At 62.3% G+C, this 19,289-nt stretch overlaps 1 protein-coding gene across 1 annotated transcript; it reads right to left on the minus strand.

Annotated features, from left to right (window-relative positions):
* Positions 1 to 11,539: 11,539 nt before the first annotated feature.
* Positions 11,540 to 15,841, minus strand: LOC101911750 (KLF transcription factor 8). Its single transcript, XM_055818177.1, is given in 6 exon segments — positions 11,540 to 12,573; positions 13,614 to 13,747; positions 13,856 to 13,958; positions 14,616 to 14,964; positions 14,966 to 15,163; positions 15,625 to 15,841. Coding segments are annotated over 6 exon segments (1,023 nt in total). The 5' UTR covers positions 15,682 to 15,841; the 3' UTR covers positions 11,540 to 12,391.
* Positions 15,842 to 19,289: the final 3,448 nt, after the last annotated feature.

The following is a 19,289-nucleotide window of genomic DNA, read 5'->3' on the forward strand; positions in this document are numbered from 1 at the left end:
GCCAATCAGGCTCCCGCCGGCGGCCCCACCGGCAGCTCCACCGGCCACCGGCAGATAAAAGCTGCTGGGAGCGAGCGGGTGGCCGGGAGCGTCGCCATCAGCCATGCCCTGCCATCAGCCATGCCCTGCCGCGGCGCTTTGGCTCTCGCCACGACGGAAGGACTCGGTGCCACCCCAACCCTGGCTGGAGCCCACCTGCGGGGCTGGGGAAGGGCTGAAACAAGCCACAGCAGGGAAACGATCTCCCAGATCAAGTCGTCCCGTCCCCCCCCCAAACCATGGGGTTTATTTTAGTTTTTAAAAGCAACGGCTTTTTATTTTTTCAATGAGAAAATGCCATTTTTCCAATGAATGGCTGAATGTTGCATGAAAACTGATTTTTAGAGACAACGAGATTCCTGCTTGCTCGCATTTCTCATTCCCAGGGGAGAAAAGGGGAAGGATCAAAAATAAATAAAGGGGGGAAGGTATAAACCTTGGGGAAAAAAACCCAAAACCCAGCACCCAACAACAAAGGAAAAGCTTACAAGGTACAGATAGGAGGGCACAGCGCTTTCCAGCTTGGCTCCTACGGAGAAACCAAGCAACTGTGTTTGGTTTTCTCTTTTTGAGACAGGAGGAAAAAAAAGGAGTGTCACAAGGCAGAGAATAAAAATCACCTTTCAAGGCGGGTCGGGGGGAACAACAAAAAAAACAACCACAAAGGAAAAAAATAAATAAAAATTTACATAATAATTTTTTTCCTCCAGACACATCCATCCCCAGCACCTTTCCAAGGAGCTGTACTGTGTCAGGCTGAGTAAAAGCCTGGTCTTCTCCCCTCTCCACACTCGCCCACCCCAGAGCAGCCCCGAGCCCCCCCTTCCCCACCTCCTGGTGCCTCCTGGGCAGGATCCTGCACAGGCTGCACCCTCGCAGGGGGGCTGCTGCTGCCACCCCCCTCCCAGGACATTCCCAGCACCTTCAGGGGGCTCGGGGACCACAGAACTAGGGTGAGGTGGGGGGTAAAACTGCTCCGCACACCCCGGCCAAAGGGAAGGGAGCTTGGCTCCCACCAGGAGATGAGAAAGCCTGTCCCCATGGGGTTGCTGATCCCCCACCCCCAGTGAGCACGCGGGAGCCACGGGGACTTCACACCAGCCACATGCTTGGTCAAGGCCCATGATCTTTCAAACGATGCCAGGAGCCATGGCTGGAGAGTTTCGGCATCGTGCCACTGGTGTTCCTCCATGGCGCATCCAAGCCAGGGTCTGAAAAGCATCAGGTGGGGGGCTGAGCATCCCAGAGAGCGGGGCAAGGGGCACTGGCTCCCAAACACTGCTCGGGAAACACCTTCCCCAAGGGCACCAGGTCTATATGGCTGGCATAAAACATCCTCTAGTTGTGAGAAAACTTTGCCCTGAGCAGGATGAGGCCCTTGATAAACACAGGATAGCAGCGTGGGACAGGGACCAGCCATGTTTTAACAGCCCCCGGCTTCTGGCAGCACAAACACGCCACAAACACAGGCAGTTTCTGTCCACACAAGACTTTGGACTGACGTCCAGGTCCTCCTGAAGAGTTGCTCGTGCTGAGCAAGGGGAAGTTCAGCTCTCATGGCAGGGGGCCAGGACAGCCAGAAAAACGGAGCCCTTGGAAAAGCAAACAAGGGGGAGCAGCTCATGCCACACCAGAAGCATCTTCCCCGCATGGCTTTTCTTTCCAAGGCAGCTGTGCTGCTGCCGGACCAGACACCAGGGTGAGGGTGGGCCCCTAGGTGATGCCATGGAGATGGGGGACACCTCCAGCAAGCCTTGCAGAACCACGCGTGGGAAGTGAGACCCAGCACCCAACAAAAGCTTGACGCTTGCAGCTGAGGGTGGGGGTCTGGGGGTGTGAGGGGCACAGGGCTGCGCCGTGCAAGGGCACGTCTGGGGCTGGCCCTGCAGCACCATCTTTGGAGGAGCTGGTGACAGCAACTGAAGCTCTTCTCGGAAAGCAGCGAGACAACGATCAACATCACACCCTTCATCGCCCAGCCCTGAGGAACACTCTGGTGTGTTATTATGAATATAAGAACTTTGGGTAGAAAATACTAGAGTTAATGCCTGATGGGAGCCTGGCTGCTGAACTTACTCGGTACTCAGATGCACATCTAGGCATTAGGCTCAGGAGACAATTTTTGTTCTGTTTATCTTGCTTAGAACTTGGGGACAATTGTGTTATTGAATTTGTAATATCCTATGGAACATGGGTAAAAACTCCTGCTGCATACAGACCACCGAACGCATCCGTTCTTTCATCCTCACCCGAGCACCACCACAGACCAAGAAGATGATGACCTATTCCATCTCTATCTCCTAGAAGAAACAATTGTTCAAATTCCCTATGCAGAGGATTTTCATTCTCTGAAAAGTGACCAACGTCCACCTTACACATCCTTAAGGACTGTGATTCACAATCCTGAATCAAAATTTAACAAGAACTGGAAAATTTCTCAGTTTCCTTCCTGTCACCTATAGAGGACTGCAGGCCACCTGTGCCAGACAGAGGGCAGGCCCTGCTGCTACCTGCATGCTTACACGTACCAAGCGCACCTTATATGCCAATTTTTTTGTGCCGTTAAAAATAAATAAGAGGCATCGTTATTCATCCGGTCACACATGCTGACTACCTGTATAATCTTTTTGAGTCTGGTATTCTTTATGGGAAAGGCAGCAACAAGTCCTGGGGTGCTGGGGAAGTGCTGCCCCGTGGAGCGCAGCTCAGTGCCCGCGGACGGGAGGTGTGACAGGGCTATCAGCCCCCAGCAGCAGACAGCAAAAACTGGTATCCACATCAACAAGGATACCAAGGAACCATTCCTGAGATTCCACCTCAGGAATGGGAACAAGACAGAAGATGGTATCTCAGGGATAATGGATACCTGATAAATCCCGTGAACGTGGACTTGACTGCGGCAAGGACCCAGTTGATAAGAGGCCCTCACTGGACTAAAGAAGAAAGAACCCCCTCCAGCACCACCACAAGTACCTGTGACTCATCACCCCCATGCGCAGGGAATTGCCTGGGAAGGGGGTGGATGTATGAATGCAAACCCACCACAATGCACTGATACAAGAACTGGAGCCGGGGCTCTCAAGATTCTTTACAGGTGCCAGAGCCAGCAGCATTCCAGAAACTGAAGCAAGAAACGGGAGATACAAGAAACAAGGAAGAATTTCAAGCAGCCATCAACAGAGCAAGTGTAGCATGGGGACAGTAAAACAGACACCCCCAAGGAGCTTCCAGTCACAAAACAAATTTGTAAGGCCTGCTGTGACATCCAGGAATGATTTATCCTTACCGGCCTCTGGAGCAGCATGCCAGTTCCACAGGGACATCCTTAGCAATAGCACAACAGGGGAGCGCGTCTGCACATATAGAACATACACCTATCACAGTACAGCGAGAAGCGTCCCCATGGCCGGTCATATTATTAAATGGGGTTACCAGGGGCTGCTTTCTTGTGGACAAAACTCCTAGAAACACTCCAGAAGCCAGATTGGTGGTGGGTTTTCCTCAGTTTTCAAGGAAACCCCATAAAGCCTAAGTTTGCTTGCCCAAATCCCAGGGCATTGCTCCATGGATTGTCCTGGGCATCGCTGGATGTCTCTGCAGCTTTTTAATCATGTTCCTTTTAATCCGAATGCAAGTCACTTTGTTACTGTTGGGTACCTGGATTGCAAGGGTTTCATACCTGCACGTCCCCCTGTACTAGATGGGGATTGTCCAGAGAACTGCACCTCAAAGCACCGCTGCAAGAAAACCCTGTGTAGGAACAGCAAACCTTGCTGCTGCCACAGAACTACGCATGGGACCGACTCGTGGTAGTGTTGCACCCCACAGTGATGGGCTTCAGGAATATTCCTGAGAGGATTTTGCCTTAGCCCATTTCTCTTGTCTTTATTATCTGCGTTACTGGTTCAGTATCATAGGAAGCAATCTGACCGTATTTTTACTTTTGCTTACATGGATGATTTGGTGGTGGGGTGTAAACCCCCTATTCATCTTCCTGCAGGGGTCCATGGTATTTTTCATCCTTCATTGTCACTAGGAATAAGTATAAATAGAGATAAAAGAAAATTTTCAGGGAAATACTTGTATTTCCTTGGTTACCAGCTTGGAAGCTGTGGAATTTTACCTAGCAATGGTAAACTATATAAATCAAAAAAATTACTTTTCTCTGTATCCCGTCACCAGAGCATGGGCTTGCTGCAACAGGGACAGACCCTGCTCCTGGCAGCGGGGTGCACGCCAGGCTGCCCCTGCCCGGTGCAGATCAGCCATGCAACAGTTCCCCAAGGCGGAGCAGCTTTTGCATCGGGGACGGGCCAAAGCCATCCGCAGCACCCTTATCTGCCACCGGCCCTGCGGGAAGGGAAACAGCCTTGAGTCTATCAACACCACCAGGCACTTTGCTCCGTACACCGCTGCTGCAGCCTCCAAGGAGCCAGGAGAATCCCAACAGGCACTGGGCTAAGGTCCCCTTATGTCCCCACGTGCCACACAATGCCAAGGACAGCATGTCTTGCTAGAGCGAGGCGCAGCGATAACAGCAGCTCCCCCATGACCCAGCTACGCAGCCCACTTCCATCCTCCCTCGGGTACAGGGTCCCCTTCTGTGGGGGAAGGCTGACACCCAGGTGCTGAAGGGGGCTTGGGGAAGGGAGATCCTGGGAAGCAGGTGAAGGTGGGTCCATGGTGGAGCTGACTGGGGCTCTGAAACCCAGGGCTGTAGCCAAAGCCTCCTCTTTGCAATGCAAAGGGAGGGGGATGGGCCTTGCTGGTGGTTGGTGGGGGGAGAACTGAGAAGCCAGATCCTGACCCCCCCTCCCAGCATCAGGCAGGGATCGAGCATGCAGGGTTCATGGGAATGGCGAGGAAGGACACCCACGTCCTCCTCTCACTGGCAAGCAGACGGTGCAGGAGCCTGGAGGTGAAGCCCTGGGCTGAGTTACTGAGACTAGAGCCAAAAGGCAAGAAAGGCTCCGAACTTTGAGAAAACCTGGATGAGACTGGGAAATAAATCTCAGCTCCCACCTCCCAGACCACCTCACCTCCCAGACCATCCCAGCACTGCTGGCTGCCAGCAGTGCCCCCAGGCAGTCCCCAGCAGCATGGGCTGAGCCCCAGGGGCTCACACCCATCCCCAGACCTCACCAGTTGATGGGGACAAGCCACCATAGGTTGGGTCACCAGGGAGCCCGAGGAGCCACCCTGCAAGGGTGACAGCTCAGGGTCACACAGCCCTAGCCCCAGCCCAGCTCAGAGTCCCACAGCACATCCCACCAAGGAGGCGGTGACAGGCACATGGGGCAGGGGAAGGGGGGACAGACCCTGGCTGGGGGGTCAATGAGCCTTCCTCTCCTCCTGCAGCAGCTTGTCCTCACCCTTCTGCAGCCCCCAAAGTCGCCCATCCAAAGCCAGAGCAGCAGCTGCAGCACCCACCTCTCGCTGTACCATGGTGGACATCTCCAAGTCCTCTCTGAATCTGCCTCCCTGGTGCGAGGCCACGCCGGACTGGGCTGAGGGGCTCCCTGTTCAGCCTCCGTGCTGCTCAGGAGCCTTGTGGGAGGCACACGCTGGCCAGGGAAGGGGAACCCCTCACACCCCCCCCCAGCCCCAGCTTGCCTTTCACTGCAACCAGGAGACAAAGGTCTGCAAAGCTGCCGGAGCAACCCGCTGCTTCGCTCCCCCACCGAAACCCAAAACCACCTATTTTTGTCTTTTCCTTTCGCCTCCTCGGGAGGTTTCCAGCCATCAAATCCTTCCTGGGAGCCCTTCAAAGGAAAAGCGGCCACCACATCCACTTGCCAAACCAGTCTGAGCAGTGCCGGGCTGGCAGCGGTAGAGGCCCCCGGCACCCCCCTGCCTGGCGCAAGCTGGGACCAGGAAAGGACCGAGAAACCAGCTGGGGGGACCTCGGGTGACCCTGGGGCAAGGAGTCCGACCAGCATCACATACCATCGGGCACCCCAGGGAGGTGGGGATGCCCCCAGCCGAGCAGGGACCCCCCTGGCAGGCTGCAGTCCCCCACACGGCCGTTGCTCGTCCACAGCGGGGAAGCAATTCTTGGATTGCTAAATTTTTCGCTTGGCTGCGGTGTGAGGAGAGGCCAGGGAAAAGGGCAGCTGGGTGATGGGCAAGAGCCCCGGGGAGCCCTGGACACCTCCAGTGTCCCCAGGCGGGCGGTGCTGGAGCACAGGGAGGAGCGCGGCCCCGGGCAGGGACATCAGCAGCTGCCCCAGGCTTTCCTGGGAGAGGAAGAGGGCGGTGAGGAAGCAGAAGGGCCTGAGGCTGAGGTTTTTCCTCGACAAATGGCAGGGTGGGAAGAAAGGAAAATCTGCCTTCCTCCACCCCTGCTAAAAACCCAGCCTTGGACCTTTGCCAAAGGTGGAAAACAACCAAGGGGGGTTTCCCCGTGCTCCCACCTGGGCCGCAGGGATGGACCTGGGGGGTCCTGCAGCAGGGACCAGCCCCACACGATAAACCCAGCACAGAGACATGATTTACCCTGAGGGGTTTTAACTACCTGCCCTCCCCAAGCCCCACCTGGAGAAGCGATGCCCCAAAAAATTAAGCCAAGACCAAGAGCTGTGGCAAAGCCTGGGCCACCCAAAGGCGCTTGTGCCCCCAGCCGAGCTCCAGCCGAGGTCCATGCCCAGTCCTCCTGGGACACGGGGGCCCTGCCATCGCAGCAGCCAGCCCCCAGCTCAGCACTTAAATGCCCCACACATCGCCCCACCGACCCCAGTGCCCCCCAGTCCAACCCCATTTGAGCTGTCGCTGCCTGTGCCAGGAACACCACCTGCGCACAGGGAAACCCCCCAACACCCACGGAGTGAAAAGCCAAGCTACAAACACAACCCCACCCAGCCACTGGAGAATCCACCTGGAGAACATGGTGCTGGAGGCCACCTTCATGCCACAGCATCTGGCAACTCCAGCGCTGAGGGGCTTTGCTGAAGCTCAGGGACCACTTGCCCCAAGGAGGGGGGTGCCACTGACTTTTCTGGGGTTCACCTTAATTTTGGCCTGAGCAGAGGCTAGAGACTTCTTTGTGGCGTTTGGCCATCAGGAAGGTGTTAGAGGCTCACAGTCATGCGGGAAAGCCACCTGGGGGTGTCACAGGGTCAAGGTTCAGCTCCGCTGTCTCCAAAACAGGTCCTGAGTGGCTTGAGGGTCAGGAAGCTTTGCCCACTGCTGCCTGCAGTCCCACCGTGGAGGTCACGGATGCACATCCCAGTGTGTGGGGCATAGTGAGGACCAGCAGCTGCCATGGGAGTGACAACCTGGCCAGCAGGCCCAGACCCACAGGGATGAGTCAAGGCCAAGGCCAAGGCCAAGCTGGAAAGCCAGCAAGGTCCATGGCTGTAGTAGGGCTGAGGCAGCTGCAGCACAGCTAAGGGAGAAGCTGGAGCCCCCAGGCTGAGCTTGAAGGGTCTGCTGGGCCCACGGGTGTGGGGTGGAGGTCTTAGGCGGGGCTGATTAGAGCAATTAAGGCCAATTGATTAGTGCCCTCAGGGTTTTACACAGGAGAGCAAGCTAGGAGAAGGCAGAGCCTGGACCTCATGAGATGGTGGCATCAACCCTTGCCCTGATGCCTTTCTGCCAGGACCTCAGTATCTTCTTTACCCACAGGGTGATGCCTATGCTGGAGAGGTGTCCCTTTGCTACATGTGTGTGACACAGGACCCTGTGTGACCCACACACATGTGACTCTTTGCCTCTTCCCAAGACCTGAGGGCTTCATCCCACCTTCCCACTGCCCACCCCAGCCTATGCTGACCATCCATACGGCCGTGCCCTGTGAAGGGGCCGTGGGATGCTGAGCTCCCCCGAGGCAGGGGAAAAAACAAGGGGGTGAGATCGGAGCTGGACAGAGCATGGGGGTCCCATGATGGGGGTGCTGCTCCAAGCGCTTCCCAAGCTCTTCCCTCCATGGCAGCGAGGTGAGGGGGGCTGGGCAGGAGAGCTGTTTGCTCGGGGGCTGGAGCGTGTGCCTCCCTCACAGCCACGCTGGGGCTGCCACGTGGAAGCAAAGCAGGATGGGCAGCCCGACCGAGGGTGGCTCACTCAGCGGCGCTGTGAGCCCAGGGCTGGCTTGTCTGGGTCCGAAAGCATCGCCCCAGATATCGCAGGGTGTCCCCAGGCCATGGTGGGCTGCAGGAAGCAGTTCTGCATGATTTGGGGTGAAGGTCACTGCCTGCAGAGACACCCCCTGTCTCCCCCCTTCACCAGGGTAAACACAGCTGCCAGGGCTCGGCAGCAGCACCTCCTCTGCACGGGGACATGCCAAAACCCAGAGCACATTTGCATGGAGGTGTAGCAGGTCTGGGCCCCCTTCATTAGCCTCCTCCTCCCCCAGTGAGCATCCATCACCCCACGGGGCCCCCAGCATCGGAAAAACAGGTGGGAATGGGGCCAGACAGGGGAAAAACAGGAGAAAAGGCACTTTGCCCCAAAACAGTGTCCCCACTGGCATGAGCTCAGCCAGCACTGGCACCTGAGAAGAGCAGCTGACAGAGTTCTCCTCTCTGAGGGCAAGACAAAGCCACGGTCAGCAGCTGGGAGGGGTGACATGGGGACACACGGCTGCCACGTGCCGCTCAGTTGCAGCCGGAGATGTCTCAGTCATTGATGCAGCGAGTTCTCCCTGCCTCCAGTCCTCAGCACTCCCCTGGGTGCGGCCCCAGCCCCCTGCACAGGGTCACAGCGTCTTGTCCTCTTTCTGTGGTTAAGCTGGGAGAGAAAACACACGCGGATGGCTTCAGGGGGCCTGTCTCCCTGGCAGCCACAGATCTCGCCATGCAGGAAGCTGCGGATCTGAAGCCGAGGGCTTCCAGGCCAGCTCCTGACAGAGAGCTTCCATGCACATGGAGGTGCTTTCCCTGGGGAAACCGCCTCGGCACAGCCCATGCCGTGCCACCTGCATCCCCCATCGCCCCTCGCCCAGCCTGCGGCCACCTCCCAGGGCCACCTCCAGGCTGGCCACAAGGAGCTCAGGGTTTGACTCGCAAAGGTCCAAGCCTCGTGCCCCACCGTGGCCTTGGGCTTTTTCTCAGCCAAGAAAACGCCTCTTCGTGTCACCATCCGACGGCACATGGAGCAGCACGTCTGTCCCAGCACTTCCGCAGCAGCTCTGGAGCAACGTGTCTCCCTGGAAAACCACTGCCTGCACCCAGGAATGTAGGGGATATTCAGCCAAGCTGCTTTAAAAGTCATTTTTGCTTTAAAAGTAATTTCTGCCTTTCAAAAAGTCCTTTTAAACAAGATGCTGAGCCAGCGGATCACAGCAGGAGGGGGGAACATCAGGGGGGTTTAGCACCTCTCCCTGCCCAGGGTGCGGTGGGGGACTGCCAGCCCTCTTCACTGCCACCCCGGAGGGGTTTGCATCCCCCTTCTCCACCTCGGGGGTTCGGGGAGCGGACAGGGGGTGCCGCAGTGGTGGATGAGGGACGTGACTCAAGGGGAGGCCCCCATCACACAGGTTGCTGCTGCAGCCAAAGGCAGGCCGAGGTGCTGGTGCGCATTTTGCTGGAGATGTTTAAAAGGAAATGCCACATTTTTCCGTGACTCTGAAAATTCTTCAGTTCCTGGGAAAAGGGAGATAATCAAATGATAAAAACGCTGCTTTGGCCAGCTCAGCCCCCCTCCTCCTGACCCAGCAGAGGCAGGAGCGCTCCCACTGTCCACGCTTTGCCCTGGCCCCAGCCCCTCTCCCTGCCCCACCACTGTGGCAAAGCAAGACACACACGGAGGAAACGCATCTACTTTCAATATTATTCCTGTGTAGAAAAACCGTCAAAGTTTTGTATAAATATCACAGCTCCAGAGTTTAAAATTGTATGTTGGGTTGTTGGTTGGGTGGGTTTTTTTCTTAACAACAAAACAGAAAAGAGAAATGCACACACACCCCTGCCCTGGGGCTTGGAAAACAGGAGAGGGGCAGGATGGAGTCCCCAGCCACGGGGGTCCCACGGGGCTGCCAGCAGTGCTGACCCCAGAGCCTCGGAGGCACAGCGCAGCCCCCAAGGCCCAGCGGGTATCACAGCCTCTCCCCGTGGGGGTTCTCACCATTGCTTCCCGGGAGGACCAGGGCCATGCTGGGGGAAGGAAGGACATGGGGGCACAGCCCTGGGAGAAGCCGCATTAGCTGGCGAGCACGGCTTTGGAGAGGGGATGTGCGGCAGAACGGGGGGACACACACAGATCTTGCAAAAATCACGGAATCACTTTGGTAGGAAAAGACCTTTGAGATCATCAAGCCCAGCCGTTACCCAGCACTGCCAAGCCCACCACTAACCCTTGTCCCCAAGCACCACGTCTATGCGTTCTTTAAACACCCCCAGGGATGGTGACCGCCACTTCCCTGGGCAGCCTGTCGCGGTGCCGGGCAGCCCTGTCGGTGAAGACATTTTTCCCAATATCCAACGGAAACCTGCCCTGCTGCAACTTGAGGCCATTTGCTCTTGTCCTATAGCTTGTTCCTCGGGAGAAGAGACCGACCCCCACCTTGCTACACGCCCCTGTCAGGCAGCTGTAGGGAGCGAGAAGGTCCCCCCTGAGCCGCCTTTTCTCTAGGCTGAACCCCCCCAGCTCCCCCAGCCGCTCCCCACAGGACTTGTGCTCCAGCCCCCCAGTGCCCCCCCTGCCCTGTGGGGCCCAAACCTGCCCCCAGGGCTCAAGGGGCGGCCGCACCAGCGCCGAGGGACGGTCACTGCCCTGCTCCTGCTGGCCATGCTGTTTCGGCTACCAGCCAGGGTGCTGTTGGCCTTGGCCACCTGGGCACCCTGCGGGTCACATCCAGCCGCCCCCCCCAGGCCCTTTCCCGCCGGGCAGTTCCCAGCCCCCTGCCCCCAGCTGCCTGGGGCTGGTGTCCCCCCGGGCACGGAGCGGTGCTGAGCCTCACACCACCAGCCTCGGCCATCGCCCCTCAGCCCAGCCCCCCTGTAGCCCCTGCCCCCCAGCCAGGTGGCACCACGTGCAGGGGGCCCTCAGTCCCCTCACCCAGATCACTGATAAAGATATTGAGCAGGGACACCAGTGTGCCTGGCCACCAGCTGGACTCTCCCTCCAGCTGTGCCCAGACCCAGGAGGGCCAGGGGCCACCGCAGGACCAGGGACAAGCTCTGTCCCATGGAACACCTTGGCCAGCAGATGGAAAGCAGAGAGGAAAAGCAGCTTCCCAAGCATCTGCCAGAGTAATTTTCAAGGGCCACAGATCTCTGCCCCCCACCCCCACACCAGGCCCTCACCGCACCAGTCTGCCCGTCTCCAAGCAGCCCAGCATCCCCCAAGCCAAAGGGAAGCTCCCCTCCACCCACAGGTACTGGTTGGGGGGTGGTGGTGCTGTCAGTGTCACAGCCCTCCCATCACCCAACAGCCCTAAGGCTCCAACCCCAAATCCTGCCACCCTCCCAGGAGAGTGGGGATGCCCCCACAGCAATGGGGAGGGGGCTTTGGCTGGGTGGGGGGCACCCCACCAAAATAATAATTACAATTAAAAAGAAAAGCATGTGGCCACAGTCTGCCTTTTTAACTTAGAAATGGTTCCACTGTCCCATAGTCTTCAAAAAACCCGAGAGCTGGCAGCCCCAGCCCTCCCCACCCCATCCTACCCCCTCTTTAAACTTCATAAAATCACAGTTCCACGTTCCGCAAAGTTTCCCTTTTTTTTTTTTTTTTTTTTTTTTTTGATGGTGGTCATCTTGTTTGTGGGTTGCTGCTGGGTTTTTTTCTGCTCTTTCTTGCTCTTTCTTTTCCTCCTGGCCCTCCTGCAAAGCCCAGCACTTGCCCAGTGATGCAGAGAGGTGATGTGCCAGGGTCCCTTCTCCTGCTGCGACAGGGACACGCAGTGGCTGGAGATGGAGAGGCAGTGGCTTTCTGGAGAGGACAGCTCGACAGCTATTGCACGGGGGCAATGGCAGAGCCCCCCCCCCCCCAGCCTCTGTCCTTGCCATGGCTCCTGGATTTTGCCACGAGGGCTGGGAGGGGAGCCAGGGACAGTGATCACACGAAGTGGAGATAGGCAAGAGGCTGAAGAGGCCAACACGCAGGTCTGGAGGCAGCTACTGGGTGAATCCTGGGTGAGGAATGGAGAAGGAGCCTCTGGACATCGAGTGGGGAGGAAAAGCCCAGGAAAAGGAAGAAATGGGAGCAAGAGAGAAGTCCAGAAACTATCTTTTTACATCTTGTGCCGGTGAGGCTCCTGGAGCAGCCACAGTTCACTTGCCATCAGGCGGAGCTCAGCTTCTCTGCTCCCACAGTCCCTTCACCGCACACTGAGAAGTGGAGGGGGATGCTGCCCCCCCATTTTCCACCGCTGTCCTTCCCATCCCAGCCAGGCGCCACAGGGACGTCAGCCCCTTCACATCATGACGTGCCGCCGGCGGTGAAGGGCCAGGTGGTCAGAGCGGGAGAAGCTGCGGTCGCAGTCCGAGCAGCGGAAGGGCTTGATGCCCGTGTGCTTGCGGAAGTGCCGGGTCAGCTCGTCGGAGCGGGCGAACTTCCAGGTGCAGCCTTCCCAGGTGCATTTGTAGGGCTTCTCGCCTGCGCAGGGGGAGCAGAGAGGGGTCAGCTCTGCAAAAATTACTGCCACATGCCTTACAGGGCAGGGGGAGGGAAAAAAAAGGCAGTTTTTTGGTGACAGCGGGGTCGCCACGGCCAAGCAACCCCCTCAGCATCCCTGCACTTGCCCGCACCCACCTCGGCGCTCACCCAGCGCGGTCCGTTGGCGCCACCGGGTGCACGAGCGTTGCTGTAAGGCATAACACAGCGCCGCGCCCGCGTCACCAGCCAGACCCGAGATGGTATATCATCTCGGGGTGTGCACACACCCCCCACCTGCAGCATCGCCAGGTCACCCCTCGCGGGACAGCAAGGGGCACCCCGCGAGGTTCATTACAGCACCCCCATGCATGGGTGGCAGAGGGGTGCCCACCCCCTGTGACACCCTGCCACGGGCAGGGTGTGAGTGTAGTGGCAGCACCCCACTGTCCTCCCCGGGGCCTGCCGCGGTGGCACCCCACGGCGGAGCCTGGGGTCCCAGGCGCACGATGGGGCCACCAGGAGCCCTCCTCCCAAGCAGAGGGACCGCAGGGCACTGAGGGGGCGCTGAGGAGGGGGAGAGCCACCCGAGGGAGTGTCCCATAATGAGGCTGGGGGGCAGGAGGGTCCTAAGGGCATGGCCTTGGGTACCAGCACAGAGCCCAAGTGCCCCCAAAGGCCCCTAAGGGGGTCACCCCGAACCCTGGCATAGGGTGCCAGCATCCTCTTAGAGCACCCCTAAGCCCTGACACAGGGTGCCAGTACTCTGAGCCCCCAAAGGGAGTCCCTAGTTTCAGGCAGAGGGTGCCAGCACCCCCATAAAGCCTGCCCGAGCCCCTGAAGTGCCCCCAGCCCTGACACAGGGTGCTGGCACCCCCAAAGGGCCACCCTGAGCCCAGGGACACACTATTATCAACCCCAAGCCCATGGACAGACTACCATCACCCCTCCAGACCCATCCCTGCGTGCCTCCAGCCCAGCAGGAGCTGGGGGCACTGCTCCTGACCCTCCCAGGCAGGGGGGCGCACGGCACTGGCCCCTACCCGTGTGTATCCGCCGGTGAGCTTTGAGGTGGGAGCTTTTGGTGTAGACCTTATTGCAGCCCTCGAAGTCGCACTGGTGGATACGCCGTTTCTTGAGGTCGGGGGAATCAGCTCGCTGCCCCCGTGCCGCCGGCCTGCCAGGAGAAGCAAGGGATGGAGGGCACGGTCCCCACACCCATGGACACCACAGGGCACCTGGGGACACAGGTGGCCAAGGCTGGGGGACATACAGGGAGACTTACTCTCTCTGGAGGTCCTGGAAAGGCGCTGGGCCACTCTCAGAGGCGCTGTCCTCACTGTCGCTGTTCATGTCCATGGGGTACATGGAGCCCGGGTCAATTTTCACTGGTGGAGGGCGGGAAAGAAAAGCTATTGAGAAACAAGGAGGAAGAAGGTGAGGCTTGTGAGCAGAGAACAGACACACACCCTCAAAAAAACCTCACCCCTGCACCAGAAGGGCAACCCTCCCCCGGTCTTGCAGCACCCCAAATTCTGTCGCCCCCCAAAAACCCAGTAAGATCAGGTTAGGGAGATGAAAAGCCCCCCGTCCTGGGGCACAGGCATCGGGGGCAGCCCTTTCAGTTGCCTGCTCCTGCCTGGACGAGGGGAGGTCCAGGACCCCCACCCCGGGTAGGGTAGGAAGCTGGGAACGTCCTGGGGAAGGGGCTGGAGGGGCCCGGGAGGGGCAGCTGAACTGAAATCAGAGCCGCTGGCAGCCCGTGGGAAGGGCAGGCAGGCTGCCAGCAGCGGGTTGGGTGGCAGGCAGGCAGCACCATGCCCAGAGCGTTCCCTGCCCTCCCCATGTCCTCTGGGGGGCACAGGCTGGGGCTGAAGGCCCGGGGGGGGGAAGTGCTTTGATGAATGTGGCATATGTGGGGAGGCAGCCGGTGGGTGGGGGGACACCCCAGGGTGGAGAAATCAAGTCCCCTTCAGGGGTGCCGCTCCATGAGGTGGGAAAACCACCCCCAAAACATCAGGGTTCCTCCCTCCACGCACCCTTACCAGATCCAGCATTCTTCCCGTCCCCCCCGATGAGGGGCACAGTAATGGCAGTGACACCATCGGTGGGCATGGTAGTGTAGACGACGGGGAGGGACTGAACCACCACGGGGATGGTCTGGAGGTTGCCCATCTTGCTGGGCAGGTTGACGGAGGGGATGGTGTGGATGACGTGGAGGATCTGCTGCCCACCGCTGCCCTGCGTGGAGGCCAGGATGGAGCCGGGTGAGAGGACAGCCGGGATGGCCGAGGTGGAGCTGAGGCCGGAGGGCGAGATGGAGACGGTGGCGGGAGCGGGGAGGGGGGGAGCCACCAGCAACGGGGAGGACTGCACGGCCACGGGGGGCGGCGGCGGGGGGGGCCGAGGCCGCCGTCGCCTTGGACTTGTTGAGGGAAAGATCGACGGGCTCGGCTTGGGGCTGGCCACAGTCGCTGGCCAGCAGCTCCTCGGGGGGCTCCGTCTTGATGTCTGCCAGCAGCACCGGCGGGTCGAGGGGGCCCTCAGCCAGCAGCGCTGACGAGCTCATGGCGGGCGTCGCCTTCCCTTGGCCCTGTGAGAGACCCGCGGCCCGTGAGGAGACGAGGAAACTGAGGCACGGGACGGCGGAGGGGCCTGCCCGGCCCTGCCCGGCCCTCCCCTGGCCAGCGGGGCGCCCGGGGCACGGCTGCTGACCGGGGGGGGCCGCGGCAGGCGGCCAGGGGCGGGCGGCTGCCCCGGTCCCTCCAGCCCCCGGCCCCTCAGGCGGGAGGCGGCCGAAGGCGGGAAGGGCAGCGCCCGCCCCCCGCGCGCCTTTGTGCCGCCGCCCGGCCCCCGCCCTCCGCTTCCCCGCGGGCGGGGCGGGGTGGGCGGGGCGCGGCGGGGGTGGGCGGGGCGCGGAAGGCGGGGGTCCCCGCGGGGGCGGCGGCGGGCCCCGCCACGCTCCCCTCCCCCGCGCCTTAAAGGGGCCGGGGCAGCGCTGCGCGTAACCCGCGGTGAGGAGGGGGGGGTGGGAAGAGGCGACGGGTCACTCACCCACGGGGGGCTCCTCCGCGGGTGCGGCGCGCTCATCCCCTCCGCGGGCAGGATCATGCTCCCCGCCGCGCTCCGCCGGCCGCGCCGCGCCGGGCCGGGCCGGGCCGAGCGAGAGGTGTGAACGGCCCCGGGCTCCACCCTGGCTCGTCCCGGGGTGGAGCTCCTTAAAGGGGCCCGGGCCCTCGCGGGAGGCACCGGGGCAGAGCCCCACCCGCGACACCCCCCCCCCCCCTTCCCCGGAGCGCTGCGCACACGCGGTACCCCAACACGCGCGGAACTGCCCCCCGCAACAGGGACCCCCACACAGCCCCTCACCGGGGACCCTCGGGACGCGGGCACGCGTGGGGCAAGCAGCAGGCAGGCGCCGCGCGGGGGGACCCCCCCCCTCCCCCCAGCAGCACGGCATCCCCCCCAGCGCGGGCACCCCTCGCCCCTCCCCCCCCCCAGGGACCCCCCGGCACGTACCTGCCTGTGCCCGCTGCCCTTCCCCCGAGACGGGCCCACGCGCCCCACGGACACGCGCACGGGCACACGGCCGGCCCCCGCCCCGGGGCACACCCAGCGCACACACCCGCGCGGCACACCCGTGCGGAGGCACACGCGCAAATGGGGGGGGGGGGGGGGCGCTAAAACCCGGCCAGTGACCCCTCCCCAAAACCAACACAGCCCCACACCAGGGACCCCCCGACACGCCCAGCCACCGCCAGGGACCCCCCAAGCCACAGACACTCACCCGGTACACACGTATCCAGCTGGGGAGCCCCCCATACACACTTAGCCAGCCCCCCACCAACCCCCACTGCCGACCAAGACCCCCCCACAATATCCCCCCCACAAAGCCAGAGACCTCCAAACTCACACACACACACTCAGGCATCACCAGGACCCCCCAAAACACCCCCCCCAAGCAGAGACACCCCCAAACACGCCCACTCTCACCCAGAGGCACCCCTCAACAAACCCACTCACACAGCAACAGGATCCCCAAAACACACACCCCCCCAAACACACCCACATCCAGGTACCCCCCCCAGCCAGCCATGCAACTGCCCCCGCCAGGGGACCCCAACCCCAGCACACCCCCTGGAGGCCCCCCAGACCCACCCCACCTCCTCACGCCCGGGGGGGTCCCCACAACCAGGCCCTTTTGGGGTGTGGGGCACAAAGGGGCCACCTGCCTCCCCAGGAACCCTCCCCAGCCCATTTGGGGGGGCAGGGGGGCTTGCACCCCAAAGCTCCACGGGGCTGGGGAGTGAGGGATATGGCAGCCAGGTGGGCAGGGGGCCTTGCTGTCCCCCCCCCCGGGAGCCCTCGCCCCAACCCAGGATTTCATCAGTGAGCTGAACTCCCCCATTCTCAGCCCCAGCACACCCGAAACCCACCCAGGCGGGGGGGTGGGGGGCAGGGAACACACACCCCCATGCGGCCCCTGCAAAGCCCCACGTCGGGGAGCTGCTGTGCACCCCCCCGGGAATAAATAGCGACAGCCCCCCTTTTTTGCCATCAGGTACCTGAGGGATGTGGGGCAACCCCAAACTATGGGATGACCTTTGAAGAGGGGGGGGGGGGGGAAGGGGGAGAAAATGCCTTCCGTCCCTCCCTGCCTGGTCCCTGTGCCCACCCACCCCCACCCCAGTCCGTGTCCCCCACCCGTGGGCGTGGGGGGGGCACACCCCGTCGCCGTCACACCCCCGCGAGGAATTTCCTCCCCGCTCCACCCTCTGGCAGCCGCCCGGGATGCTGGGGGGGGCAGGGGGGGCAGGGACCCAGCGGGGCGTCCCCCGGGGGGCGGCTCCGCCCCTCTTCCCACGGCTGGGGGGGCCTCCGGGTGAATGGATTTTTGGGGACACCCCCCCAAGAAAATATATATATCATATAAAGCCCTGCCCCCTGGCAGGGTCCCCCAGGGGCATGGGGCAGCCCGGGGGGGTCCTCGAGGAGCACCCCCACACCCCACAGTTTGGGGGTGCGGGGTGGATCCCCAAAGCCAAGGTCGTGTGTGCGTCCCCATACACGTGTCCCGCCCCCCCGTACACACCCCACATGCCCCATACACACCCACTGGGGCAGAGCAGGGGGCAACATGCGAACGGCTCTGTTCCCGCCTGCCCGGCCTGGGGGTGGGCAGGGGGCAGGCAGGGGGGCCTGGGGGCAGGCAGAGTACAGGCAGGGTCCTGGGTGCAGGCAGGGGGCGGCAGCTGCACCCCGGTGCGGGCGGCGCTGGGGCAGCGGGGACACGGCCGGGTCACCTCGAAACCGTCTTTTTATAGCGCGGGCAGCGGCGCAGGCAGGGGCGGGCAGCGGGGGTGGGGTGCGGGGGGAGGGAAGGGCACCGAGTCCCGCCAACGCCATCTGCTCCGGGGCCCCCACCCCCCAGCGCGGGGGGGGCCCTGCCGGCCCCACCGCTGCCCTCAGCCCCACGCGAGCAGGGCAGGGCAGGGGGGGCCGCCCGAACGGGGAGGCGCTGGCCCTTTAAGAGCAAAGGGCGTGGGAGGGGGGGGAGGGAGGGAAGGGCGGGGCGGGGCGCGCCGCGACGTCGCCCCTCGGTCGCACACACCCCCCCCCCCCCACCCCCCCCGCCGTGACCTCCGAAGCGCGCGGGGGGCGCCCTCCCCGGAAGCGGCCACGGTGTGGGGGGGCCACGCGGAGCCCGGCGGGGGGGGGGGGGGGGGGGGGGGGGGAAGGGCGGGAGGGGCGGTTCCCGCCCCCCCCCCCCCCCCCCGCCCTTCCCTTCCCCCCCCCCCAACCCCCCGCCAGGCCCCGCTGTACCCAAATGCCCCCCCCCGCAGGTCCGCTGCCACCCGCGGGCGCTGCCCCTTTAAGAAGCCCCGGGGGTGGCACCGGCCGCGCTCCCCAGCCCGGTTCCCCCCGGCCGGGCCCGACACTCACGTTCCCCCCGCGCCTCCGAGTGCATCCCCGCCGCCGACGCCGCTGCCCCGGGGCGGTGCCGGGTGGGGCGGGTGGGGCCCCACGGGCGGGGAGGGGCGGGGCCGCGCGGGGCGGAGCTCCCCTCCCCCACCCAGTTTTGGGTGGGGGCACACCTACCCCACCCCACCCCCCACCCCAAAAAAAATTAAATAATTAAGGGGTGCCCCGCCCTGCGGTGACATCACCAGCAGCCAATGGGCGGCTCCCCGCGCATCCGCCGTTGCCATGGAAACAGATACAGGCTTTGGGGAGGGGGGCTCCCCCACCTGACACACCCCCACCCCCTCAAATCGGGGCGGGGGCGGCACGTTGCTGGAGGGGCTGAGGCCGGGCCAACTCATGTCAGCGATGGTTGGGAGGGGCAGAGACACCCTCCCCAGCTGGGGCCGTGCATCCGCCCCCACGCAGGAGCATCCCCCCTGCACCCCCCACCCCCCCACAGGGGCATGGAGCACCCCCAGACCCGGGGCTGAGCACCCATGGGTGCCCCAGGGGGAGATTCCCACGGGGGGGGAAGGGGCGGGGCTGCCTGCCACCCTGCCTGCAGTCATGCCCACACAGCCCGGACACCCACATACAGCTCCCCCCCCCCTCCTCAAAACGTCTGGGCTGCCTGGAGCCCCCCCACCCCAGCTAGGGGGGCACTGGGCTGGCTTGGGGGGGCAGGCTGGGTCCCGGGGGAGTCAGGACCCCCGGTAGCGTCTCTCCGAGGGGCTCAGGGGGATGGCAGGCGTGAG

The sequence above is a fragment of the Falco peregrinus genome, chromosome 13 (assembly GCF_023634155.1).
Source record: "Falco peregrinus isolate bFalPer1 chromosome 13, bFalPer1.pri, whole genome shotgun sequence".
NCBI lineage: Eukaryota > Metazoa > Chordata > Aves > Falconiformes > Falconidae > Falco > Falco peregrinus.